The 27907-nt window shown below is 42.1% G+C and overlaps 1 protein-coding gene and 1 long non-coding RNA gene across 3 annotated transcripts; one reads left to right on the top strand and one right to left on the bottom strand.

The window, feature by feature from the left end:
• Positions 1-78: 78 nt before the first annotated feature.
• Positions 79-16156, bottom strand: TADA1 (transcriptional adaptor 1). 2 transcript variants are annotated; one of them, XM_006193962.3, is made up of 8 exons: positions 15879-16156; positions 11314-11405; positions 10987-11052; positions 6881-6978; positions 5221-5430; positions 3783-3934; positions 1827-1989; positions 79-1388 (listed from the first exon to the last, which is right to left on the bottom strand). In XM_006193962.3, the coding sequence occupies exons 1-8, from the start codon at positions 15950-15952 to the stop codon at positions 1236-1238; spliced, it is 1008 nt and encodes a 335-aa protein (XP_006194024.1). In that variant the 5' UTR covers positions 15953-16156; the 3' UTR covers positions 79-1235. The 2 variants fall into 2 exon arrangements, with proteins under 2 accessions (XP_006194024.1, XP_032319708.1); XM_032463817.1 differs by having other exon boundaries at positions 221-1388; positions 5221-5425; positions 15879-15955.
• A 788-nt stretch (positions 16157-16944) lies between these two features.
• LOC116658663 lies at positions 16945-25817 on the top strand. The gene is made up of 3 exons (XR_004313895.1): positions 16945-17205; positions 22311-22363; positions 23217-25817. It is a non-coding gene; the product is annotated as an uncharacterized LOC116658663 (long non-coding RNA).
• The last annotated feature ends 2090 nt before the right edge of the window (positions 25818-27907 follow it).

Below are 27907 nucleotides of genomic sequence, written 5' to 3'. Positions count from 1 at the left end.
TGCCAATAACTGAAACTAAGCTGTTTTTTTTTTTTTTTGTCTTAATCTACCTGTCACACAAGGAAGAAAGGGCACGCCTTAACTGGAACCTGCTTCTTTATCTTTCTCACCTAGTACATTCTTCTGAAAAGTCTCTGCTAAGATCTCATAAAGCAAGCTTCTTCATATTTCTGTAGAAGGCAGTATGTCTGGTACGTTTACTTTAATAAACAAACAAAAGTTTTCTCCCAGAAAGTTTATTTGTCACATTTAAAGTACAAAATGAAACACACAGATGCAGATACTGGACCATATATGCAGACCTATACATACGTTACTTAGACCTACTTAAACCCATCTGTTCAGCCTGATACAGCCACCAATAATCTCTCTTGAATAAAAAGCAACATATCTCTCAAAAACAAACTTGTTACTAGCAATGCTGTCTGTCACTTGAAACAATAGAAAAAGATATTTCATAGGAATAAGCAAATTACCAAGTATAAATCCAGTATGTTTACATGGACTTCTTTAAACATTCTATAGGAATAACACATGAACCTGCCAATCAAAGCTTTCAGGCATAATAACTACGAAAGGAACTTGCGTTATGAGAAGATATTTTATGAGGTTAATTACATTCTAAGCGATTGCTTTGATTCTGGCTTTTAATTTAAAGAAAGGACTTTGTCTAATAGCACAGCATTTCTAAGTCTTATTTTTTATGGAGTTGTAATGAATCTTAAGGCAACTACCTAAGTCTTAAAAATTAAACTGGTCACTAAAAATGATGACCGATTTTTAACTATGTGTTAAAAGCACAGTTCTTCAGGAAAATAGCAGAAAGTTTGGACTTGCCAGCTAGAGAATATGTGATGTCTCTGAACACAAAGACATCCCTGCTGATAATGGGGACTAAGTGATAACAGCTTCTTTGTTCTAGAATGTCACCTACCTCACATGCAGACCGTATGATACTACCCTAAGATGCCTAAACATCTCCATTCCAGGCACACAATTTTCTCAGCGCCTACTCCCATAACTGAGAGCCCATACATACAGAGATATGAGTCATTATCAAAATTAGATTTATATTAATGGCTTCACAGTAGCAACACAAAATGTACTCAATGTCACATTTCCATAGGAAAGGTAATATTTACACTAGACACTTCAGTCTTGAAATGTGGACTTGAAAACATTCAATCCCCAATAATCAATGAATTTGCTGAGGGTCCCACACCTCAAATCCTAATTCAGCAGAGCAAAAGCCCCTCCTTGGCTGCCAGGCGCTGGCGGTGGACTTTGTCTTGCTGCAGCTCCTCGTGATTTGGATGCCAGAGTTTCATGATGATCCTTTCAATGTTGAGCGCATATACGGTATGTGTAGGAATGACTTCCCTGTGTACCTGGGATTGAAAAATCAGCACATCTCCAATTATACTTCAGTATACTTATTTTTCCAACATACAAAATGAAAGTAAGGTTTATATCAACAAAGGCTCACACAAAAGACACACAAACCTATAAACTTTAAGCCAGAACCTACTGAATCCTGAATCAGGTAACACGAAAACAAGGATATAACAAGGCTCTAAAATAGCAAAGGGAGTTTTCTTTATTTCACTGGGGAGGTGAGGGATAGGGGAGTTTAGTTAGGAAGGACTCCTGGGCTCAGGATCTGAAAAATGAGGCCAGTATTGATGGGTTTAATTACAAATAATAAAAACTGAAAAACACACTCAAAAAAGCCAGGAAATGGAAAAGCTGGTGAATACCTTTGGAGACCTGAAGAAACTCTGAACCTACCCATAAATCGAGGTAAACCTTAAGGAGCCAAGAGTTACCTGCAGAGCTTCAAAAAGGTCGTACATGTTCACTGGAGGCAAAGACGCGGGCGGCGTGTCCCCCGAGCATGCCAGCAGGAGCGCAGCCTGCTGCTCGGCGTCGTCGGGGGGCGGGTGGGATGCCGGGTTCTGGCCAGCACAGGGAGCAGAAAAGGCTGGGGGGCTGAAAACAGAACATTTCAGAAATATTCCCCGATAACGAGGCTGGAAACAACCAAACAACTAGAATAGGGAAAGGTGGCTAGAAAACTTCCTATAAAATATATCTAAAAACGAATCAGAAATCCAACTATTTTTCAGCCAGTGTATACACAAACAGGCTGTAATTTTAATTTTTAAAGGCAGCCATCTGTCGGGCTGGAAATAAAATGTCATGCAACTGCCTTTACTCTCTCCTTCCCTCCTTCCCTCCCTCCCTTCCTCCCTCCACAATGTTAAAATATTTACTCAGTCAGGATACTGAGCCAAAATTGTTTCCTGCCCTTAAAGAGCTTCTAGTTGTTAAAAAAATTAAAAAAAAAACTTAATTAAAGGAAAATGGAATTACAAACAACTGATTTGGAGAGGAACGTAAATGGTACTGGAGACAATGGGATCAAAAACAACAAACATGGAAAGAAGATACAGCACAAAAGAAGCAACAGGCAGAAATGGCGGGTGGACAAAATCCAGATCTTGCCAATTTCCCAAATTAGAACCCAGATATAACATCAGCTGGGGAGCCAGGCATTTTTGCATCATCTACAGTAGGAGAAAACCTCTGCAATTGTGGAGAACACGCAGGAGAAACGACAGTGAGGAGGGAGCTGGGAGGATGGGAAGCACTGCCGGGGCGTGAGCAGTGCAGGCAGCAGACGGGCAGCTCAGCTGGAGACACAAGCCGGGCAGCGGGGGAGAGGCCATCCCAGGGAAGGGCCGGCAGGCGGAGGGCTGGAGGGCCAGACACCGCTCCAGCACTCACCCACAACCAGGGCCCACTTTCTGGGGTTTGTTTTTGTCTCTAGAGAAGAATGACTCCCAAATGAGAACAAATAATCCCAAACAGATATGCCGGAATGAGACCGAGAAAGGAAATCTTCACCTATGGCAGTGTGAATAGTGAACCCAATTTAAGGTGCTGCTCTTCAAAATGGGCCTTGTGAGCCGTGTCAAGGGCCTTGAAACAGGCACCAGTCCCACCCCTCCCTGTGGTGCTGGCGCAGTCAGCTCAGCCCTCTCACCTGCAGCCCCAACACTCTGCCTGCCTTCCCTGTCACCTTTTCCTCATAACTTTCATCTCCCTGTCATCTCTTTACCTTCCTTGTCCCTGCAAACAGACAACACAGAGATGAAGGTAGCCCAGGTCATCTCAGAGGGAGGACTCGGGACATCAGAGAGGTCCAGGGAGCCCTCAGTGGAATGCAGGCAGAGGGGTCCCAGACACTGGAGCTGAGAGACCAGAGCTGCATAAGAGGATGCCAAGAGCAAGCTGACAACACTCAGCACAGGCCACTATCTTAGGCTGCAGCTACAAAAGCCAGATGAGGACCTGGAGAAATACCCACCGCTCCTCCTCCCACCACCAAGAAACCCAGCCTTGACCCAGCAACCAGAGGCCACGTTTCTGAGTGAGCGCCAGCACGCCCCCACCATCAGGCAGGTGCTGTCCGTCAGGAGCCAGCAGGACGCACTGCCCCAGGGAACGAGTCCACTGCAGCTCAGAAAGGGAGGGGCACTCACATTAAACCACACGCAGCAGCCAAACTCTACAACTTCACTTCTGATATAAAGAGAACCAAAAGGGTTCACTAGTTATCAGGCAAGGATGCAACTTAAGAAAATAAAACCGCACAGCTTTCAGAGCTACCACAGACTTGTAGACACACAATAACCAATTATTTAACAGTGGTCTATTATGTAAGAGTGGTGTAACGGACTAGAAAGGATGGGTGCAAAGCCACAAGAAATGTTATATACCTTTCTATTAAGTTGTTGTAAGCTACTACACTATTCTTCAGGTATGGCTGGGGGGTCACGTTACTACCAAAGGCATATTTAAAATGACCATCACGTAATCGATAAGCTTTCCTTCTTGACACAACTGATGTCAATATATCTTTAAGGTGATTCTGTAAAAACAAGAAGAAAAAAAAAAGAAAGAAAAATAGCATGAACTCCTCTTTAAAAGCAAATCATAAAACTTCCATTGACCAAAAAATGTGGATTGGCATTTAGTGGATGGAGAGGTGAGACAAGCCAGCAAGTGCTGAAACCAAATGAACGTGAGAGCCACAGAGCCACAGAGCCACAGCAGAGCAGGAGGGTAGAGGAGGGGGCGAGACGTGCTATTTTTATTTAGTTCTATTTAAGACAGGCTTGCTCTACAAGAAATTTGTTAGTTTTTCTATCTCTATATTGACTCCTCTCTCTCAACAATGATTTTCAGATAGCTTTAAATAAAAGTACAAAAAAATATATAATTTTTTAAGAGGCAGACAACCTTGAAGCTTGGTTTAAAAATGGGACAAAAAGTTTCAAGATCAGGGATGCACTGGTTATAGCACCCAATCTACTAACATCCTTGCATGAAAAGAACCCTGGCTCTCTCAAAAGCCATATGAATGACAGGCACGTAGGAAATAAACAGAAAATTAGGTATGTAATATCTCTTCACCTCTGTGAGAGCCAAGTACATAGGAGAGGGTTAGAGAGTGTCTGTGAAAATAGGACAGAACTAGTCCCAGCCTAGCACTATTAACAGGGGAGCCAGGGTCGGGCACGGTGTTAGCAGTAAGATCATCTCAAATCGGGACTTCATGGTACAGTTTATAATTTCCACACACAGAAGTCACTTAATGTTTGTAACTTCATGAGACAGCTATTATTATCTTTGAGGTACAGGCGAGGAAGCGGAGGCCCAGAGAACTGAAAGGAGTTACCCAGCATCACCTAAAAGCCCCTGTGCACTACAGACCTGGTGCACATTTCATCATGCACCTCACTGCGGACAGTGAACGGAGGAAGGAAGCGTGTGCTGAGACAAGAATCCCACGGTTCAGACGCTAATTCTGATAATGCTCTTCAGTTCTGTGCCACAGCAAAATCAAGTGATTTTAATCTTTAGGATTCTCAGTCTTTTTTTTTTTTTGCTTAAAAATTGTTCTCTTGTTGACAAATTAGACATCAGATCAAGCAGAAGTGTCAGGCAGTAAGTAACCTGTCTAAAAAGCTTAACTAAAGGCAACTGTTTGGACTGTGATGTGTTTCTCCTCTCAAAAGAAAAGAACTTCAACTATGACAATTCTGAGATCAGAGTGACACTTTGGCTCTTTTCTTGCAGTATCAACTCTGAACAATACACACAAGCCTGTCACAACTCAATCTGTCAGGGTGTTTCTGCCACCAGCAAACTAACCTCCACCGCATAGACCACAGCGGAGACAGCCTCCTCGGTGACGTTGTCCAGCCCGTGCTCGTAGGCAGTCACTATCATCCTCCCTTCAAGCTGACCCCGAGTGGGAAGCATCATTGTGTGGGAACAAAGTTTCAAGTCATCATCATCTTGGGGATCCTTTGCCACAAACTGCTGGGCTCCCGAGAGGGGATTTTGAGGCTGGAATCTATGCTACGGGTAAGAAAACTTCTCAAATTATTCATTACCAAGGCAAGTAACAAGACACAAACAAAAGTCATCAGTGTACTAGACCTGAGATCCCACAAATTAATGCGACCAAAACCATACCACAAAGGTTTAAAAAAAAAAAAGGAACTCATGCACAGATAATCAGATTCACACCCATTACATGGTAATAATGAAGACATGAATTAAGGGGAATTATGGTAGTATGTACAGTAGTTTATTCTATTCAGTTAATACCTTGGTAATCACAGAATATATGGCCCTGTGCTAAAAATAACAAGCAAGGAGAAGGAAAAGATATAAAACTATTTTCAAACAAGTCAGAGCATTTGAAGTATACTTGTTATGTAAGCAGATTCCGAAAGTATAAATATATAATTAATGCTTCAAAAAAGCTCGAAAAAGCCTAGCCAACCAATACAACAGATCTAATAACAAATATTCCAAGAGAACGTGGTGTAGTGTAACTCTTCAGTTACTATTATCTTCTACCTAAAATCATCAACACAGAATCTTTCTAAGACACAGTCTTTAGCATTTTTAAAAATAGTTTTTCCCAATCTTTTCCACTCATAAAACCTCAGCCTTCCTCTGGGAGATTCTGAGAGCCCATTTACATTCTCCATCATCAGCAGGAGATAAACCCCGTTAGCTTTTGTTTCAGCCCAACATATAAGATTTTTGTAGCAAACGTGGTTTGTCCCATTTGAAGTTTGTACTATAAGAGGAACACCTGTTGTTTTTCTGGTTTCCAAGTAAGTACAAAACAGTATTTTATATCGAATATGCCTTTTTAAGTCAAGTGTATGCCTCTCTGGAGATACAGATGCTCTGCAGAGCAAATATTACTGATATAAAACATAGAGCAAAGGTAAAAATAAATATTTGTTGATGTTAATCAATAAAGCTATCAATACCCAGTCACATCTATAAAAGGCACACTTTTGGGAAAATTGTTCCCTGGATATAAACTGGAAAAAGCAAGTTATTCTAACATGTTTACAAGTTTCACAGTGCAATGCCTTCAAGACTTCTCTGAGGACCCCCAGAAGGCTCAAGGCCCAGCTGGGCATCACCAGGACCCTAGGAGCAGAAGTCTCAATCTGAGAAACATTATTCATTCAACAAAAAAATTTAAGAGGAGAAAGATACACAGGCACAGTTTTTGAATCACTGAAAAATCATTAGGTACTAATGATAACATATTTAGTATTTATGCAATAACCAGCTGGAATTACAAAAATTCAGACATCTGGGACTCACAATCTTTGAAACCTTACCAACTTTAAATACAGAAACACCTTTTTCTCCCCAAATCATGCTCCTTTTTTTCAACGCTGCTACCAGTTATAACATTCATTTAAACACTAAAGCCAATTCCGTCATACCAGTACTTAAGTCAATCGTTACCAAGATCTACTGAAGAACAACCTACATCAAATTTCTGACGAACAGAAGAAAGCTTTTTCTTTCCCTTTGGTTTTCCAGGTTTGGCTGCAGAACCCCCTGTCCAGGGCAAAGATCCAGCACCCTCTATGAGACAGAAAAACAACAGTCATTAAGAGGAAAGAATGACAACTGGTAACTGCTAAGTTTGCTTAAGTGCTGAAAGTAATAAATGCTTAAAATTCAGGTCTTCTCTTTCTGCTTCTCTAAACAAAATTTTGAATTCTCTCAAATCGCATGTTTTTCTAGCTATAACCAAAATTGTTCTTTTAAGAAGACAAATTTGTTTTTCACATTTTTAACTGTTTATTGGCTGTTTGTTTGCTTACTAGTAGCAGTAGTAGTATAAAAGTAGGCCAGAATTTTCTAGTTCAAGATGGAGAAGAGGTATTTATCTCTCTCTCAGCCAAGACTTTACTAAAAACGACAGCAGAAAAAAGTAAATGGCACACATCCACAACAGAGATCAAAAGAAAAATGAGTGGTGGACAAGATGAGATCTCAACAAATTTCAAGGATGGGTGGAGAGGAGTCGACTTAGAAAGTGGACATATGATCTGTCCAAAGCTGTGATCTGAGCTAGGCAAAGTTGGTAAGTGAAGTGGAAGCAAGTCAACCTGCCCAGTAGAAATCCACAAAGAATCTCGATTTGGAGAAGGTGAGGGCAGTGAAAACCAGGAGGGACAGTATAGCTAAAAACAAAATTAATGGAAGATCTATACTGGAGAGTCATCCACACAAACCCCTTCCCTTGCCCCTAGGACAGGGCCCCTTGTTCAAAAGAATTTCAAGACAACCTCAGCAGAGCTTTAAACTAAGTGTGGGGGCCCTTCTGAGTTCATGGGCAGTTCCTGGCCCATGAAACCAGCCCTGCTCCCTCCCACACATGGTTTACGTATGTGTACACTATGTGTACCAGTACACTATGTGTACCTAGTTAAATAGAACAAAATTTCTGGGATTTACCAAGGTAGCTGGCATAGACGTTAGCACCCTAGAGCACAGCTCTCTGCAGGCTGGCAGCTGAGGAACCCCACTGCAATGGCTGGCCCCCTCCCCTGTCCGCTCACCCTAAAGCACAATCTCCAGGCAGTTTTATGCTTCAATCTTAAATATGAATCACTAGCCATCTGATGATAATCTGCAACATGATAGGGAAAACCAAGCTAAACAAACAAAAAGCAGAGATCCTAGAAATAAGGAATTCAGACAACACAAAGGACTTTGAATAATTTCTAACTCGTATCCTCAGAGAAGTTTGAGAAGACGTGTATCCATAAAAACAAAAAGAAGATGCTATAAAAACTGCTGAGTTAGTGAATGCATTGGACAGAAAAGCTGAAAGAAAGAATTAAGGAAATCTCACAAAACACAGAGCAATAAGACAGTGAGACAGATGTTTAAAATCAGTAAATTGAGAAAAATCTTTTAAGCCCACTATGAGGAACTATTGAGGTCCCACCAGAAAAACAAAAAACAAAAGCAGTTGTCTTTGTGAACAGGTCTAGGAGTGAGAAGCTTTTCATGACCTTCTATACTATTTTTTTAAAACTATGAACATATATGATGTTAAAAAAATCAAAGTAATACAAGCTCATTATAAACACTTGGAAAAAATACCCTCAAAAATTTTTTTAAGAAAAAAAATCACCTATCATTCTAGCAAAACATTATTTCATGTTGATGTTTGTGGAAGAATGAGTTTGTAAAGCTTTGAAAAAAAAAAAAAAAAAACTCCCAGTGCCTCAGTTAAAAAAGGACTGTTTGGGAAGTCAAGTTCCTCTTTTCCATCACTTTAAGTGTCTTCGGCACACCCAGATCACACCTGGTAAGGCCAGTCACTCTTAGGTGATTTCCCACAGAAATCTATTCCTGACGCATGGAAGTGGATGTGAGGTGATGCTGCAGCTGAGTGGCCAGACACTCTGGGTGAGGAAGCGAAGCACGGTCAGAACTGACTCCAACCCCAAGGGAGGACGGAGGGCTTTATGGCAGCGGTCAGATTTCAGTTTGGATCCAACCCTTCTACTAGCTAAAGAAGACCTCAGGTAAGTTCTCACTTTCTCTTGTTTTCTTCTCTCCGAAGTTTGTTTCCTAATCTATAAAGAGACTAACACCCTGAAGAGTTGTTGTGAGGGTTAAAGATAACGCACGCAAAGTGTCTAGGGCATTGCTGTTACTCAATAAATAACTTTATCTAAAATCCTCTTTCCTGTCTGGGTTAGAAAAATAGTAAGCAACCTGCCCACAATTATTAAAGTGCAAAAAACTGTATCTCTATGTTTTACTTTTAATAGAAATCACCTCTTTGTGGCCAGCAAATATGAATTTCGTTTTGAGGAAAGATATTTTGGGTCTTTGGGAGAAATAATCCCTCAAATTCCAATGTTTCTTTGTTTATTTTTAAATAACCAATAACAAACATTCAAGGACATCAAAGGCTTTATTTAATTAAAATCAGCTGCCTATACTTACTAATATCACTTCTTATTTGTTTTGGCATGTTTTATTTTAAAAAACACTTTTTACATGTTCATTCATCTGCTTTTTTATAACCCTGAAAGGTAGATATTACTGTCCCTATGCTATAAATGTGAAAGCTAAGAACAGTCAATAATTAACTACAGTATCTAAACAAGTGGCAAAACCTGAATTTGAATCCAAGTCTCTTGACTCTTATCAACCAAGGTTTTTATTCCCGAATATCCCACTTACTGTTTTGGGTGTGGGGCACTCTGGAATATACCCACCTAAAAAGTGAGATCTAATCCTCACAATGTTGGCTTTTCAGGTCAAATCAAATTTTATACAATGAAGTGGATTATCCTTATGATCTAACTGGCTAAAGTCCGCTTCTATTTAAATTACATAAAACATCAGAAATCTGACACAGTGTAAGACTCTGCAGAGAGGGCCTGATGAGGGCTGAGGAAAGCAGCCTCTCCTCTCTAACACCAGTCTCCACAAACCCTCCTGCCTACCACTCTACATACCCATGGCAACTTCTGTGAGTGGGGAGGAGCTGAGCTTCAGGAGAGCTTATCTGAATTCTCTATCGTACAACAGGGTTGGTACAAAATACTAGCCATTTCTAGATAAATGTGGGCTTTTAATAAATGATCATCAGAATCACCACAGGCCCTTTAAAAACAGCAACAAATTCACCTTAACCGACAGCAGGAGGAACTTGTAAATCCAACTGTTTAACTAGAGCCCCGGATAAGTTTTATTACGAGGCAAAATTTTAATGTATTTAATCACTTACTTTTGACTAACTGATTAAAATAAGATGGCTGAAAGATGTGACTTGTACCACTTACGCTCCAAACAATCAGGGGCAAAGAGGTCATTCTGTCTACACCTGTTGAGGCTGAAGTGACAGACTTAGCTCCCACACACCTCCCCAACATGCTGCTGTTCACTCCCTTTGTTCTCCACCAACAATCTGCCAAACACACGCTGAAGCTCTAACCTTCCAGTGCTAATTTCTCACTTAGGAATACGAGTGAAAGTCCAGGTTCTCAACATATGCTGTGGCTTCCCCTCCCTCTAATTCGTCTTCCCTCTGTCAATGGAAACCCTCTCCTACACCAAACGCCCTCTCTTCACTCTCCTCAGCATCTTTATCCTGATCACCGACCCTCCTCACCACCTCTCATTTACTTAAGCAATCTAAACCCTGCTGACTGGGGAGTAAAGCCCGAAAGTCAACGTAAGGACAAGGAAACCACCTGCTTTAAAAAGAACCTACGGGGGTGGAGGGAGGGTATAGCTCAGTGGTCGAGCACATGCTTAGCATGCATGAGGTGCTGGGTTCAATCCCCAGCACCTTCATCAAATAAATAAACCCAGTTAACCCCACCCCCCAAAAAAAGAATTAAAAAGAAAAAGAATTATAAAAAAGAAAGAAAAAAAATTTTTTAAGGTTCTATAAAAGAATCTGTACTACATAATAAAATGTTTCTTCTGAGCAGTTCAGAGAACATGTCATTGATAAGCAACCCAAGTGTCTGTTAAATGAAGCAAAAGCCGAGTAAGCCTGGTGCTCCGTGGCTTTGCTGACTGACATCCCCGGAAGCATTTCCACTCCCTTACCTGGTGTAGACACCAAAATCTGACAACGCGTGAGAATAGCCAGGAGGAAATCGTTGTGAGAATGGACTGAAAAAGGGAAGAGTGTCACAGGTCAAAGACAGAATATTTACAACATAAGGAAACTACTGTTTCAGTCTAGTTTTTAAGGACTTTCAATATCCCCGACTCTGCCATTCTTTTCACTTAATTTTTAATATCCACATCATTTAAATGACCTACAGACCACTCAAACCAAAATTTTATTTTTTTAAGTGAAAAGAATTTAATTTACTGCAAATCTGGGAAAACTTCAGAACAGTTAAATAACTCCCCAGGTAACTCTTTTACCATTATCCTGTGTGAGAAGTCTATGAGCTTCAAGGTCAAACTCTTCTTTGCTGATCTTCTGCTTGAACCACAACTTTAAGTTAGCCCAGTATCTGCAGAGGCAGAAACAATATTAAGAACCACAGGTCTGTCTTCTTTCCCCAGTTCACCTTATCTGCTTCAAATCCCAGGGGAGGAAGGAGATGTTTGCACTCCCTAGTGTTATGGGCTCAGTTGTGTCCCCACAAAATTCTGAAGCCCTGAGCCCAGTAGCCCAGATGTGACTGTATTTGGAGACAGGCCCTTTAAAGAGGTAATTAAGTAAAAATGGAGTCGTCAGGGTGGGGCCTAACCCAGTGTGACTGGTGTCCTTATAAGAAGAGATCAGGATACAGAGAGACACCAGGCAACGGGCAACAGGAGAGGCCTCAAAAGGCAACAACCCTGTTCACACCTTGATGTCAGAACTTTCAGCCTCCAGAACTGTGAGAAAATAAATTTCTGTTATTTAAGCCACCTCATCTGGTCTGTGATATTACATTATGGCAGCCCAAGCAAACTAGCACACCTAGGAATCAGAATACCATCGGAGCAGGACAGTCCTCTCCAAAAGGGACTTGACTGGTAGTCACAGAATCAGACTCATGAGCCAAGGAGCCAAAAACCACAGCATCACCTCTCCTTCCTCACCATCGTTTTTCTAAACGACCTCCTCCCCAGGAACCTACAATTAAGATTTATATTTTAAAGTAGTATTAAAATGATCACATACTGCATATTTAGAAATTGCTAAGAGAGTGAGTAGATTTTAAAAGTTCTCATCACAAGAAAAAAATTTTAAGTATGGTGAGAGATGTTAACTAGACTTACTGCGGTGATCATGTTGCAATATATACAAATTTCAAATCACCTGAAATACAAATACTGTGTCCCTGAAACTAATACAATGTTATATGTCAATTATACCTCAATTAAAAAAAGATTTTAAAATGTGTGTTTCATGGGTTGAGGAGTGAACATTAATACTGAGTCTGGGTGACCTCTTTCCTTTCAAATGAACTGGAGTTTTTACTCTGGCTGAAGTAATGGGTTTCACCTCACCACAAAGAAAATACCTGTGCATATGAGAAACTTGGTGGTTTTTAAAGTGAAAACCAACCACTAATCATAAAAAGTTACTACGTGACTGGTAGAAGAAAAAGATTCAATCTTTTATACCCTAACAACATTATCAGAAATAGGAATAAAATAACGTGACTTTTCACGTCCACACCCCTTATTTCAGTCCTTAAGAAAGCTGCTCCTTGTTCATGAAACAGAACTAAAAATTACTCAGTACATTTCTTACAATCACTTTCAATTCATGATTAGCTACTTTCTAATGCTCATTTGAGTTTCTAACAGAAAATAAAAACAGATTTCTAAACGAGAAGGTTTAATGCTCTCACTGTCTTATTATACCCCTGGCAGGGTTCCTCCTGTACATAGCAAAAGTCTGGCTAAGTAAATATGTAATTGCTTGGGTTCATATGCTTATATCTTACCCCCTCGGAGAAAATCCACAGCTTTAGTGGAGTTTTAAAGTTGCCCAAGACCCATTTCATTCAACAGCAAAACTTGTTTAATTCGTTCTAGAGCGTGGCACCACTTCTCACCTGATAGTCACACGCCTATTAGTCAATAATAACTTCCAACAGTGAACACTTAAATGACATCCCTCTTTTTTTTTTTTAAAGACAAGAACAATTATAAAATGAAATAAAGTTCCGCAGAAAAACAGAAGTCCTTTCCCATCCCTTTCTATACAACAAAAGAGGATAGTAAGATGACAAAAACTTCGTTATTTAAAAGCCCTGTGTCCCTATTGTACAAGAAAGTCACAAGTATCTTCATAGAGTGTGTGAACTTGCTCCAGAACTAAGGCAAGGCTCTACCAGGAAGCTCTGCCAACATGATGCTCTGTCTTCTCCAGTGGCAAACTTTCTAACCCAAATAGCAAGAACTGGCTCTCGAGTTGAAGACTTGCTCCCCAACCCCGGTCCCTATATCAGCTTGCTGTAGAGCCACTGATAAATGACTGTTTTCCTCAAAAATACCAAAAACAAAATCAGTCAACCTCTATGTAGGCAAGGATGATGGGTGACGAGTATAAGTGGGTCAGACAAGGAAGCACTGGAGATGCCTGGAGAAAATTAAATAACACATGGCTAAATCATCAAAAAAAAAAAAAAAAAAAACAAAACAAAACCCAGCTAGGGACCCATTTGAAACTGACACTCTACTGGGTACTTTACAAAGTGAGTTAGCTAGCAAAGCTCATGTCTTTCAAGAAGGTGACATGGGCACATGACCTGACATAAAGGACATGCAGACTACTGCATAAACAGAAAATGACTCATATCTGAGTTCCTTATATACCTTTTATGTTTTACCTACAACCGAGGACCCACTGAAATGGTCCGGTTGTACAAACCAAAGCAAACTACTAATCAAGGAAATGTGAGAAATGACTACACAGCAATATCACAGATTGTTCAACCAAGAAGCACTTTTTATGGAGCAGGAGGGGAAAAAGACGATGAGAAAATGGGAAAAAACTGATATAGAAGAACACTGTACCACTAACCGCTCCTGGCACAAAGGCATATTTTGACTGCATTGTTAATGGAGATTCAGCTACAGATGCACCAAACTTAGCTTTTGCATCTGTATTTGACAGCACTGACCTTTTAAAGACCAAACGGGGTATACTAACTTCAACATTTCTGGCAACCCCGCACCTGTGTGAAGAGTGTGGGGTCACAGTGTGGGGTCACAGAGGTCACCATAGCATCTCATCAGTCAATTATGCACACAAGCCAGGCCCTTCAGGTTTACTGGGACATGGAAACCTTCACTTCAAAATATTTGTAAGCATCCCAGATATAACAGTGAAAAGTCCACTGTGCTTAAAAATGTAAATTTTAGCAATCAGTATTACAAAAATAAGCCATAGCAATTAATGAAGATAAAAGCTGTCAATTTTACCTATTAAAATAGTTAAGAATTTTTAATTAAGGAAAGAAATAGACTGAAAGTAAACATGAATATTAAAACATAACCTTAGAGAAAACATTTTATCTTTAGGAGTCAATTAGTGTTTACAAAAAATTAGATAACTATGCCAAAATAATAGATCAGGTTATTAGATTTTAATTCTAGTCTTTGTAGTTTTATTTATTAACGTTCCTAATATCAAAATAATCTTTAAAATTTATACTTTGTTTTTAGTTACCCCATTTCGGCCATGAGTATTTCAAGAAGTCTTACGTGGGAATTGTGCATATCTTGTTAGGATGAAAAATATACTGTCAATTCTGCCACCCCAAAATTTCACAAGAACTCCAAAACTCACGTATGACTTCTAACCTAACTTCAATCCAGTATGATAAAGAATAGAAAGATGAGAAGGTGAAAGTGTTGGAGAAAAAGAAAAGTATTCCCCAAACAAAAAAAGAAAAGCTCCTCGAGAAACATCATTTGAAAGTGCGCGTCTACTGAGTAATGCAAATGTGTAGAAACCACCTAGCAGCGCCAACACACGCATTGTAATTTTAAACGTTTAAAATTTGCTTCTTATACTTTTGAAAAATAAAGTTGTAATAATAAGACTGTTTTGAAAATTTCCAAACTCGTCCCTGTTATCTCGGAGGGTTTTTTCTATGACTTCGGCCTTGGCTGAATTATTGATTCAACACTCGGCCATTTCAGCAACGGGCCCGACTGTGTACTGGGTCCCCTGCTATAACCTGGTGAAAGTCTGGCTGAGCGCCTCTGGGGTCCTTTGCAACCCCCTATAAGGAATCAGAGACAGAAGTCAGACGCGAGGGTCCCACTCCTAACGTGACTTTTGAAGTTACTTAACCTCTCACGATCTCAGTCTTCTCATCTATCAAAAGGTAATAATAACTGTACCTATCTCACATCTCCCTCGTGAGGGTTAGATGAGATAGTACATTTAGAGCACTTAAAAGGCGTTTGATAAATGTCCGCTACTGCTATTATCACTGTAACAGCAGTAGCGTTCGGTGGCTATTTTACCGATGGGTCTGTCGGCCTTCCGAAATTGCTGTCCACGCTCTTGCAGACAGTGCCTGCACAACACTCGAGCTCAACAAGCCTCCGCCTCCAGGAAGCCCTCCTGGAGCGGCCGCCCTACGCGGTGCCAGCTCGGACCTGGCTGCTGGCAAGCACAGGGTCCCACACCCTCGCGCCGGGGCCCGCACCGGCTCTAAAGGCCCTTGGGCGTCACTGAAGGCGTGGGGTGAGCTTTTCCCGCCCCACCCAGGGCACAGCCTCGGGCGAAGGCGCCCGCCCGGGTCCCGAAAGAACCCAGGAGGCCCGGCCCCTCCAACCCGGTGAGGCGGGCTTGCCCGCCGGCCCCGGGCCGGCCCCGGGCCCGAGGAAACCCAGAGGCCCCGCCGCCCGCGACGCGAGGGCTGCAGAGGCCTCGCGGCCGCAGGGAAGGACTCCGGGATGGGTCGTCAGCCCGAGGCCGGGGGAGCACCCGCGCGGAGGCCCGGAGCCTGCGATCAGACAGCTCTTACTGTTTCACGTTGTCCCCCAGGGCCTCGCTCAAGTTCTTCTTGGCTGCCTCCAGCTCGCTCACAAAGGTCGCCATTGCTCCCCACTCTCAGCCCGACCTCAGACCTCTCGGCCAACGCGACCAGCAACCGAAAAGCCAACTCGGCGAAGGCTTCGGCTCCGGAGGCTCCGATGCTCCCGTCTGCCCCGCCCCCAAGCGCTCAGAAGACGTTTGTTTTTCGGCTCCGCCCGCCTTCCCGAAGAGAAAGTACTGAACCAAACTCCGTGTTTTCGCGGTCCTCCTCCTCCCGCCCCCTCGAGTCACGTGACCGCCTGACCTCGCGCTCTCGCGCCCCACCTAAACGCGCCCGCCCGGCCCGTGCTGCAGCGGCACCTGCAGGGCTGGCGCATCCCAGCCCGCTCAGTTTACCGCTGGGCAAGTTTCGAATTCGGCCCCGTATCCTTTTACCTGGATGAGTATCTTTTCCCTGCAGGTGGACAAGCAAATGTAGTATTGATTTTATTCTCTTTCGTTGCCTTATTTTTTTGCCGATCACTAATCATCTAACATGCCATTTCATTAACTTGATTATTTTCTGCCTTCTCCAACTAAAACGTGTAAGTTCCTTGAGGACAGAATTTGTGTTTTATTCACTGCTGTTTCTCCTTCTAGAGCAGTGCCTGGCACATAGTGGCCTCTCAGTAAATACTCACTGAGTAAATGAAGTAATTATGAAAAATAGGGAAAATACACAGAAGGGTAAAAGGAAAAGAAAGAAAAAATGTTACCAACCACCCCCGGACAAACTCTTAACTGAGAGAGATTCATCCTCCTCATAATTTATAATCATACTCTATCTAAAGTTGTGCATCTTGGTAGGATATTTTGTTTTTTCCCAATATAATAATATAAATACTTTCCCCTGGTATTACATTATCTTTGTAATAATAATTTTAACGACAGCATATTAAATACCCCACAGGAAGAAGGCACACAATAACTTGTTTCCCAATTGTTAGACTGATTATTTCCATTTTTCTATTAAAAGCAATATTGTAATAAACTTTATGCATAAAGGTTTTCCTTATTGAGGATTATTACTTTAGAACAGAAAAGCTTTACTCATAAAGTTCCTGTTTTAAATGATAGAAATGTTTATGAGTCTCGGTGCATATTGTCACATTACCTCCCCCACATTTAAAATTATCCTAAATGGCTTTCAAATCTTGTGTCATTTCTTCACAGAGATCCCTTCAAGTGTCTTCGTTCATTCAGCAAATATACTGTGAGCTCCTGTTATGTGCCTGCCACTCTTTTGGGTGCTGGGGATACAAGGATGAACAAGACAGGTAATGTCTTCCTATCTGTGTCATAAAACCCAAAGAAATGTTGACTTATGCTTTCCATGGCTCCCCACTGACTCCTGAACAAATTCCAGCCTCGCTAGCCTGGCATTCACATTTTCTTATGACCTGGCCTCAGCCCAGCTGTCTACATCAGCCCCTTAGAATGCACTCTACATTCTAGTTACTTGAGTTTCTATAACAAACCACATGATTCAGCATATATATATATATCCCCTCTGCTAGTTTTGAGACCTGTGGGTGGCTCCCTACATTTTTTGCAGTCAGGTTCAAGTATAAAAGGGCCCATTCAGCAGGAAGAGGAAGGGGCACAGAGGTTTGGTTATATCTTCCAGAAACAGTCCCCACTTCCCATTTCTATCACTACCTATCCACTAAGGAAATGATGACTCATCTCTTGGAGTCCATGCTTGAAAACGTGCATACCTCTACACGTCTTGCTCAGTTGACTAATTCTTTCTCTCTCATCACTTTGTATACCTATTAGCACTAATTTCAGTGTAATTAATTATTCAATGTTCATTTAAACTGTAGGGTTAGACAATAGAACAAAGACAAACAGACATCTGACCAGTGTACCTCATAGAAATGAATACTAAAACCATTTGTAATTTGGTAGTTTAAAGAAACTAATTTTAAATCTTCTTTTGGTTATAGCAATACTTGTAAAAATACATACCTCTTATAGACAACTATGAAATAGCTTCAGAGAATGTGTGTGAAAGTCGTTTATAAAATGTGAAGAATTCTACAAATGTTAGTTTAATCTAGTTTTTTTTAAATTGAAATATAGTTGATTTACAATGTTGTGTTAGTTTCTGGTGTACAGCACAGTGATTCAATTGCACATATATATTCTTTTTCATATTATTTTTCATTATAGATTGCTCCAAGTTATTGAATATAGCTTAATCTAGTTTTTTTAAATCTGGCTTTTTATTATTCTATAGCAATTTTCTCTTTCCCAATTGCAGGCTAGTTTGAGCGTAAGTAGTAAAGTCAACTCAATAGGATATTGGGAACAGACAGTATGAAATAAGAATTTCCATAATTTACATTCTCCATGTCTTTTTGCCATTTCATTAAGTTGAACTGCTGAAGGGTGATAGTAGTATTTATATATTGCCTGTTTTTATACAACTTCTTACAATATATAATTATAAAAATTATGAATATAATTGTGTACAAATACAATACAAAGAACCCTCCCCCCAAAAGTCTGTTTTCATAGCTATTTTACTTACGTAACCATGAAAGCTTGCCCTCTGCTTGCTTAATTCTTCCCCAATTCTGTATTTTATGAAGCACTGGTTTGTTGTTTTGGCAGTAGGATTTGGTGTTGATGGAATTGTGAGATGTCTTGGCTCTGGGGAGGGTAATGGTGATGGTGATGATAATTTCTCCCAGATATGATATTTAGGTACTTTAGACCTATTTATAAATCACTGACTTCTTCTTTACACTGGCTAGTGCCTAACACAGCAGAAGTATTTGATTGACTTTCTTCCTCTGCTCATTGGCATTGATTCATTAACTTTCTTCTCGAAGCACTGTCTGCAGATATGTGAATTGTTTCCATCTCAGACGTCAGCAACTCTGCTTTACTGGAAGAACTCTTACAGTTCAGCTTTAAAATATTATTGATAATATTTTTAGTTGCCCTATTGAAATTACCCTTACAATCTTCATGGTAATTGGTAATACTTATTATGTAGTATACTATGATATATATGGTACATGCATATGGTACCTACATGTACAGTTATACTATAGAACATATGTTGAGTGTCTATCTGGTAGAATTAAATATTTTAGAAAATTCTGTATCATATTCTTCCTCATCTGTGTCTATATTGATCTACAGATTTTATTATGGTTAAAGGTTATAGGCTAGAATGTACTAGGTCCTAGTAAAATTTATGGTTGAAAACACTTGGAGAATCATGTCACATTGACACCACATATATTTATTTTACGTCTGCCAGAAGAAGGTAAGGAGGTTCTTAATCTTTTTTTGGTGCCACAGACCTCACTGACAGTTTGTTGAAGGCTTTTTTAGCTCTTCTCAGAATGTTTCTAAATGCATGAACTTCATAGGATTACATTTAAAATCAATTTTATTGAACCACAGTTCTATCCATGCACCCCAGCTTAAAACCTTCTGAAGCTTTATAGGTGCTTAGGGCACTCAGGCTGCTATAACAAAATATCCCAGACTGGGTGGTTTAAACAACAGAAATTTATTTTCTCACAGTTCTGGAGGCTGAAAGTCCATGATTAAGGTGCCAGCAAGTTTGGGATTCTGATGAGGGCTCTCACCTAGCTTGTAGGTGGCCACCATCTCTCTGTGTTCTCACATAGCCTCTCCTCGGTGTGCGGGGAGAGAGGGACTGAGAATGAGAGAAAGATAGCACTCTGGTGTCTCTGCTTCTAAGGACACCAGTCTATTGGATCAGGGCTTCACCCTTATGGCCTCATTTAATCTTAATTACTTTCTTAGAGGCCCCATATCCAAGTACAGCCACACTGAGGGTTAGGGCTTCAACATACGAATTTTGCAAGAGTTGGGGATGCAAATATTCAGTCCGTAACAGTACTACAGGGAGTTAACTCTAGATTCTCTTTCTCTTTCTCGGAAGCTCTTGGAGGTAAGTTTAGGACTCTGAGAAATGGACGGCATCTAGGGATTCTCGTGAATAAAAGACACCTAAGGAACCTCCAAGAATATTGAAAAGTGAGCATTGTTTTTACAACGTATTTTGGTACTATCGTGGTTGTAATTAACTTGATTAAAGCATTTTTCCTGGAGTTCGTCTCACAATAGAAGAACACACATTTAAGGAATAGAAAGACGAGGTATGATCTGTAACATAGATGGAAGATAATTAGAAGCCAGCCAACCGTACAATACTTTGTACATTGTAAAATGTAAATAACTCTAAAAATATTAGCTTAGTCATTTTAATCTCTTCTTAAAATTACCCTATAGCAATTTTTCTTCCTCCAGTTGGAGGAGTATGAGTAAAAGAGAAAATATTGTTGCAACTAAAAGAAGATTTAGAATTAGGACAATCAGCTGAGAATAGAGGTAGAGTTTACCTTCAGCTCAGAGGGCAGAATATGCAGGAGAGCTGGACCACTAATTGGCTTCTGAGGACACAAAGAGGCAGCCAACAACTGGCACAGCCTCACAGATCTCCCAGAATATTTCTGTGCCTCGAGGGGAATCTGAGAAGCAGCTTTTCATTCTCTTACCTCTTCTCACTCTGGGAGCCTGACAGCCAAGACCCCCTTGGTCCTATGATAGTAGTAGGAACGCTACAGAGAGTCTGTAATGAGATAGAGCTCCTATTAAGAATGAAGTCAGTCCTGGGCATAATAGCAGAGGTATTTATGGGACCATTCTTTAAACTTTTCAAAACATGAGTTGTGAAATTGCATATGTTGAAAAGGAACTCCTTCAAGCCTCTGTAAACAGCTAGCTGAACTGAAGTTTGGAAAACTTCGCTGAAACCTTTGGCCTCAACTCAGAATGTGGATAAGAACTTTTCCAAGGTGCTAAAACGTATTTTTGGGTAGTGATGGAGGTCAGACATTACAGAGATCTTTGGCACTGGGGGCAAGAAGAGATTCCAAACTGAAGCACTGTCTCTGGGGTTACTCATGACATAGGGAGACTATGCCGGATGGAGATTAGGCTTCACACGTCACCCTCTGGAAGGAGGGAAAGCCACAGTGCTGATCCAGAAAGATGTCTTGCTGTCTGCTGTTGCCCTGAGAAGCCTGACCCCAGGGATAGAACTTGATAAGTGAATTTTAAAAGATTTGGCCAGGGTTTGTTGAAATCCGGCAGGTGATTTACTGACTGCAGTTGTACCAAAGACAGCATCCCATCCATCCACTTGCTGGAGGCTTAAGCTGTGCCTGTCTTGCTGGGGTCAGGATGGGCTCGTGTAGGTGGATCAGTAACACCTTGATTAAAAGTACTGTCCTTCCTTGCAAATCTGTGAGCACTAGATACATTGTTACTATTTTCCTGACACCTCAAAGAATGGCTCCCACCTCTGGCCTACTTTACTCCAGAGAAAACTCAGGAAGATCACGTGATGAAGGAAAGGCCAAATTGTGGGTCCTCTAATTTTGCGTCCCAGATTTTCCACCACTTCTTGTTAAAGAGGCAGTTTAGGTTCTTGGATTTGCAGATTCAGTTTGGGTGCCTGTCTCCTTCGGGCAGCCGGAGCTGTCTTCCGCCTGGGAAGCCTATGTTCAGCGCCACCAGTGTACCGGGTCAAGGCCGCTCTAGAGCAGCCCCAAATGATTTATGCACCTGGAAAGCAGATCCGCCATCCCGGAGCGGGTCGCGGTCCTGCCTCTCCCCAGGAGGCCTAACAGTGGTGGCGCGCGGGCCCGTGAACGGAAAGCGACATCGAGCGGGTTTGGGGAGCCGAGACCGATGTACTGCCTCTCGCGCGGGCCAGCACGCCTGCTGGCATCGGTCCTGGCACCCTTGGCCTAAGCTGAATCGCGCGGGCGGCGACCAGGTGCGTCCTGAGCGCCCTCAAGTTCAACAACGCACCCGCGTGCCCGCGCGAGCGCCGCGGCCGTCCCCCGTATGACGGAAAGGACCTTCTGTGCTGTCACTCAAGTCCCGAGGATGGCTCGAGAGAGCCCAGGGTCCCGGCGCCCCGCGCACGCCCTTTGGATTTCAAATCCCGCCCCCAGCAGGAAACAGGTGTAAGTGGGGTCGTTAGGCAGCTTTGGGCGGAGGGATCTTTCTGCGGAGCAGGGCAGTGCTGGCACAGCACCGAGAAGCAAGGCAAGATTCAGAGCTGGTCCCTGCCAGCAGCCAGCAGCCCGCCTTCCCTAGAGAAACGGGGAACGGCCCCGGGCGCGCTGCACCTCCACGCCCGCCTGATGTCTGCGCTACCGCCACCAGGGGGTGATGCGCCTTCATCCTTCCTCCAGGATGCAGTGGCTGACTGCGAAGACAGTCTGAGACATCGCAGCGCCAAGTTTCAGCTCTGGGTGCTACGATGGGCCACTGGCCGGGCTCAGGTGGTCACTTAACCCCGTGCGCATTCCTCCTACAGATTAGAAGGAGGCCCTGGGAAGTCCTGGACTCACACACCTCGGCCGTCCAAAGGTGAGAATTCTCAGACCTTCCAAGAATGTTGGAGAGCGATGCCTGCTGGTGTGTTCAGGCTTGACTGGTGGACAGTGACTGTGGCATTAGGCTATCATAAGGTTCCTGGCAGGGAGGGGCTCAAAATCATTGCCAGATTCCGGACAAGGTTGTCACCTACAGAAAGGATTTGATGAATTGCCACATTTGGGAACAATCTGAGAGCTGAGGACCAAAGGCACCTTACAGCATGGTGAAGCCAGGGGTATATGGGGCCACAGAGGTTGCCCAATCCGGAGAGCTTGGGCCCGGAAGAACAGAGCGGAAAGTCCATTGTGAGATCAACTTCTCATCCGGCCCTAGTGAGTAATGATGGCTGTCCTTGACCGACTGCCTACCAGGAGCCAGCTGGAGCTACTGCGTTACCTCCTTTAGTCCAAACCATAACCCAGTGAGGTTTGAGCTGCTGCTGTCCCCATGCCATGGGTGAGGAAACTGAAGCTCAGGAAAGTTGGGTTGCCCTAAGATACACAGTAAGTGGCAGAGTTAAGACTGAAATCCAGGTCTGACTGACACCAAGCCCGTGTGCTTATCCCCTTTGCCATAATAATCAAAGTCAGCTCCACTGAGCATTTCATAACGGCCAAGCAGTGTGCGGAATGTTTTTGTAAAGCTTTATTTAATCCTCACAGCAACCCTGTTATCATCACAGTACCTTGTACAGTTATCCCCTGCTTTTTGCAAGTTCTCTTCACAGTCCTTGGCTTTTATGGAAGACTTGCGTGAGTCCCTGTTTTTATTAACGGAAAGAAATTGGAAGAGAAATTGTCTCCTTTACGCAAAAAGCAACAATCATGTTCCGAATGTTTTGCAGGAGCCCTTATAGGGGCAGTGCGCTCCCCAGGCAGTGAGAGTGGCACCGCCAAACTCCTTCCCTGGGAACTACGCTCAGCATCAGCATCAGCATCATCTCAGCATCAAGCCGCTGAACTTTGAACTGTGTCTGTGAGCATCTGTGCTTTATCTCGATTTGTTTTGCATGTGTGTTAGCAAGATGCATCCTAGGGTGATTGCTTTTTCCCTTTACACCATTTCAGCTTACAAAAGGTTTCCTAGGAACTTTCTACTTTCAGATAATGGAGGAAACCTGTATTTATATATAGTACCTTCTTATAGCCATGGTACTCCATTTAATCCTCACCACAATCCTGCGGGGTAGGTACTATTATTATCACTCTCATTTTGCAGGGAGGTAAACTGAGTCATTGGGGCTAAGAAACTTGCCCTCAGTTGCACAGCTAAGAACTGGTAAAGTTGGATTTGAACCCAGGCAGTCGCACTCACCACCGTCAGAGCTCATCCCAGCTTCCCTGTTTCATTGCTCACTCTGTTGTGGGTGCTTCAGCCCGCCTCTTCTCAAGGATTTCATCTGAGACAAGCTGAGAAAGTGTGAAAACTCCTTGGTGCCCTCTTACCAGCGTGGCTAATTCTGTCCTTTCAGCCGTCTGCGTTGTGTATTATACTACAGCGCCATGCAACCCTGTCACTGCGGGGGTGGAGCTCATGCAGGCCCGACATCCACATTATGAGACACCCTCTACAGAACATACTGGCCTCTTATTGGGTGCGTATCAACTAGGTTAAGAGATTCATACAGAATAATCTTTTTCTTTCTCTTCTCTCTTCTCTTCCCTCCCCTCCCCTCCCCTATCTTCTCTCTCTCTCTCTGTCTTTCTCTCTCTCTCTTAGCACAGATGTCTGATGCCCGGGCTTGTTGCCTCCCCCATTTATCAAGTGTATTAAAGAGTCCAAACCTAGAAAATAATATCTGAACAGTTGACCCAAATTCAAGAAGATGAGGCAGGTCCCACCCAGGCTTCTTCCACATGGAAATAAGACTCCTGCCATTTTGTTACATTGTTTGAAATGGATTTTGTGGAGTTGTATCTGTATGTTAGAGCCCGATCCAGTTGTCTTTACTCTTACAGTTTTCCAGTAGGTTGCTTAAGGCTTAGGACTTAAAAAAAAAAAAAAAGGCAAATAAGAAATAGCAGAAGTGTGCTTTTTGCTACTTCTCCATCAATATGATCTGCTGGGAACTTATGAATTTACATTTATATACTAAGAGGGTTAGGGCCTGGGTAAGTCAGATTCATGGAATCTGGCTGCTTCCATAGCAGTGACTTTAACCCGGGGAATGCCTGTCTAAAACCAAGTGGGCAGCAGCTGGAGGTCACATTTTCACTAGGTCTGCTGCACTGCTGTGCAGCTCACACCCCACAGTGCCCGTTGTGTTGCTGGGAGGCTGGGATGACAGGTTTTTGTAGAATGCCAGTAGCAGGTGCCTCAGCCTTTTCTGCTGTGTGCCTGTGGAAGCAGGACACTGCATGTGTTCTGAGGCCCAGCAGAGCCAGTGTCTGATCAGATAATAATGTTAATAAGCATTTACCAGGCACTTAATATGTCCACACAAATTATTCTAATGCCTAGTTTATTCCAGTGGTTTCCATGCCATGTCTAGCCTATTTCAGTGGTTTCCAGTGTTATCCTAGGGGTACTTAGGAATCAGCCAGACCAGGACAATGGAATCAATTCTATCTGGTTGCTATGGGGATCCCAGGGGAGCCTAGAGAAGACGTGAGGAGTGTCTACTCTCCATTTCTGGAAACTGATATGGCCAAAGACTACTGAACTTTGAGCACTCTAACAGAGAATCATTTCTATTTAATTTGCCCCATTGTAACTTTGATAAGATAAGTTTCTCAACTTCAGTGTTAGAGTCACCTGGGGAAATTTAAAATAACTCCATGTCCAGGCCACACTCCAGACTGATTAAATCAGAATGTCTGGGGAATGGAGCCCAGGGGTCAGGAGTTTTCAAAGCCCACAGGTGATTACAATGTACAAAAGTAGTTAAAATCATCTATATCTGAGTGATACACAAAAATGTAAACTATGATGTCAAAACATAAAATGTGAGGGAGGAGCAGAAATATGGTGCTTTTAGAACGTGCTTGGACTTAAACAACCATCAACTTAAAATAAACTACTAAATACATAGGTTGTTATATATGAATCTCAACCACAAACCAAAATCCTATAATAGACACACAAGAAATAGAAAGGAATACAAACATAACACTAAAGAAAATCATCAAATCACAAGGGACGAGAGGAAGAGGAGGAAGAGAGAACAAAAACAATCAGAAAACAACAAAATGGCAGTAAGTACGTACCTGTCAATAACTATTTTGAATGTAAATGGACTAAGTGTTTCAAAGGACATAGGGTAGCTGAATGAATGAAAAACAAGACATATGTGCTGTACATAGAAGACTCGCTTCAGCTCTAAAGATATATACAGTCTGAAATCGATGGAATGGAAAAAGATACTCCATGCAAATGGAAACAAAAAGAAAGCTGGGGTAGCATTACTTATATCAGATATATGCACCCCTATATTGATTGCAGCACTATTTACAATAGCCAAGATATGGTAGTAACCTCGTGTCCATTGATAGATAAATAAAGATGTGGTGTATTTATACAATGGATATAACTCAAGCCATAAAAAATTTTGCCATTTGTGACAACGTGGATGGACCTAGAGGGTATTATGCTAAGTAAAAGTAGTCAGACAAGAGAAAGACAAACACTGTATGATTTCATTTATACGTGGAATCTAAAAAACAAAACCAAAACGAAGCAGAAACAGGCTCAGATACAGAGAACAAACTGGTGGCTGCCGGAGGGGAGAGGGGTGAGGGGCTGGCTGAAATAGGGGATGGGTATTAAGAGGTGCAAACCTCTAGTTATAAAATAAGTCATGGAATGTAATGTACAACATAGGGAATATAGTCAATAATATTATAATTTGTATGGTGACAGATGGTTACTAGACCTATCATGGTGATCAATTTGTAAAGTATGTAAATGTCAAGTCACTATGTTGTACACCTAAAACTAATATTGTCCATCAACTATACTTCAATTTTAAGAAATTAAAAAAAAAATTCAAGTTCAAAGTGCCAGCCTGGTTTGAGCTGTGCTGTGGGGGTTGGGGAAGTGATTAAGGGTGGACTGGTAAAAGAGGAGCAATTACCTCTTCTAGGCTGACATGGTGGCTGGACACTTCAGGAAGGGGTCAGCTGTGGCATGAGCAGTGACCACAGGCAGAGCAAGGAACAGTGTCCAGAGCCAGGTAGTGGCAGAAATACAGTGGTGTCACAGATTGACTAGGAACCTACATCAAACCCTCTGACTCCAAGACTGCCCAAAGTCCCAGTGCCCCTGGGACTGAGGCTGGAGGTTCTGTGTGAAGGGACGGGGAGGACAGGCAAAAGTCATTACTGTTTGGACTTTATGGTAAATTTGACCTTGCCTGTACTGATGAGCAGGTCAAGCCTGTCCCATATTGGCTGTCATCAAATAGCTCAAGAGTATAGCTCAAGCCCTGGTCAAATTTCCCTTTAAAACCAAGCCTGACTCCCAACTGTATATAAGTTTCTCTTTGTCTTTAAGTGTTAGGCGGAAGTCTGTGTTGCTGTAGAGAAAAAAAAGTGTGTGAGCAGTCTCTCCCAACAGCCAAGCAGCCCGGCAGTCAGAGGCCCAGGCCGCCCGGGCACTTCACACGTAACACACATCATGCTGGAGAGCAGCCTCATTAGATAAAAGGCTCTTCCCTGGCTGGTGCGTTCATAAGTAGCAATGGCCACATAAAGTTTGTGCTTGTCTTAATCTATGTTGGCTTTGGACTATTTTGTCTCTCCCTCCCCGAAACAGAACACTGGGAAAAAGGGAGGCAGTAACCTCAGCTGAACAAGAAACAGTGTCATTTTGAAACATCTGTAACATCCCTGTTTACCTTTTTCAAAATCCTCACCAACAGTACAGTATCCCCTCTAGTCATAATTTCAAGCGTTGTGTCTCCATAGTGATGATTCAGGCTCCTGTTGCCATGGTGATCGTTCTGTGAGCTAAAACACTTCCATCAATTCTTCCCTCTTTCCCATTACCAGTGTCAAACCTTCAGTCTAGGCCCTTATTATGTCTTCAGGACCTAGCACTGGGCCTGACAAATAATAGGTGATCAATGTATTGAATGAACGTGCCTGACCAAGACTATTAAGATAGCTCATACCTGGTCTTTCTGTCTCCAGGCCTTATCCTGTGGGTATTTAGGCTTTATCTTCTTTCTTTTCTTCACTAGAAGCTTCAAGTTACTGAATCAAACACATGCTCATTTTAGAAAAGTCAAAACAATATAGATGTCTACAAAGTGAAAAGTAAACATTCCTCTTGTCACTAAAATAAATTCCAGCTGCATCAATGATTTAAAAAATTAATGTTCCAGAGGAATTTATAACCTGTGGTAAGCAAGGCCATTTTAAGTAATAACAAAATCCTAAAGCCATTAAGAAACAAAATTAATATATTTGAACATATAACATTTCAAAAAGCTGCATGGGGGAAAAATGCCATTAACCAAGTCAAAAGACTAATGACAAATTGGAAAAATGTATTTGCAAAGCAAAGGATAAAAAGTTAAACTTCCTCAGTTATCAA

This window comes from Camelus ferus, chromosome 21 (genome assembly GCF_009834535.1).
Source record: "Camelus ferus isolate YT-003-E chromosome 21, BCGSAC_Cfer_1.0, whole genome shotgun sequence".
Lineage (NCBI taxonomy): Eukaryota > Metazoa > Chordata > Mammalia > Artiodactyla > Camelidae > Camelus > Camelus ferus.
Note: the sequence above shows the minus strand (reverse complement) of the source record. Positions and strands in the feature narration are given on the sequence as shown.

Bases quoted from the DNA above. Each gene is read 5' to 3' on its own strand.
- TADA1 (XM_006193962.3), bottom strand. From the start codon at position 15,952: ATGGCGACCTTTGTGAGCGAGCTGGAGGCAGCCAAGAAGAACTTGAGC. The intron at 11,406-15,878 runs GTAAGAGCTGTC...CTGCCTCTGCAG, and splicing joins CTGGGGGACAACGTGAAACA to ATACTGGGCTAACTTAAAGT. The intron at 3,935-5,220 runs GTTAGTTTGCTG...TTGTTTTTACAG, and splicing joins CTGTGGTCTATGCGGTGGAG to AATCACCTTAAAGATATATT.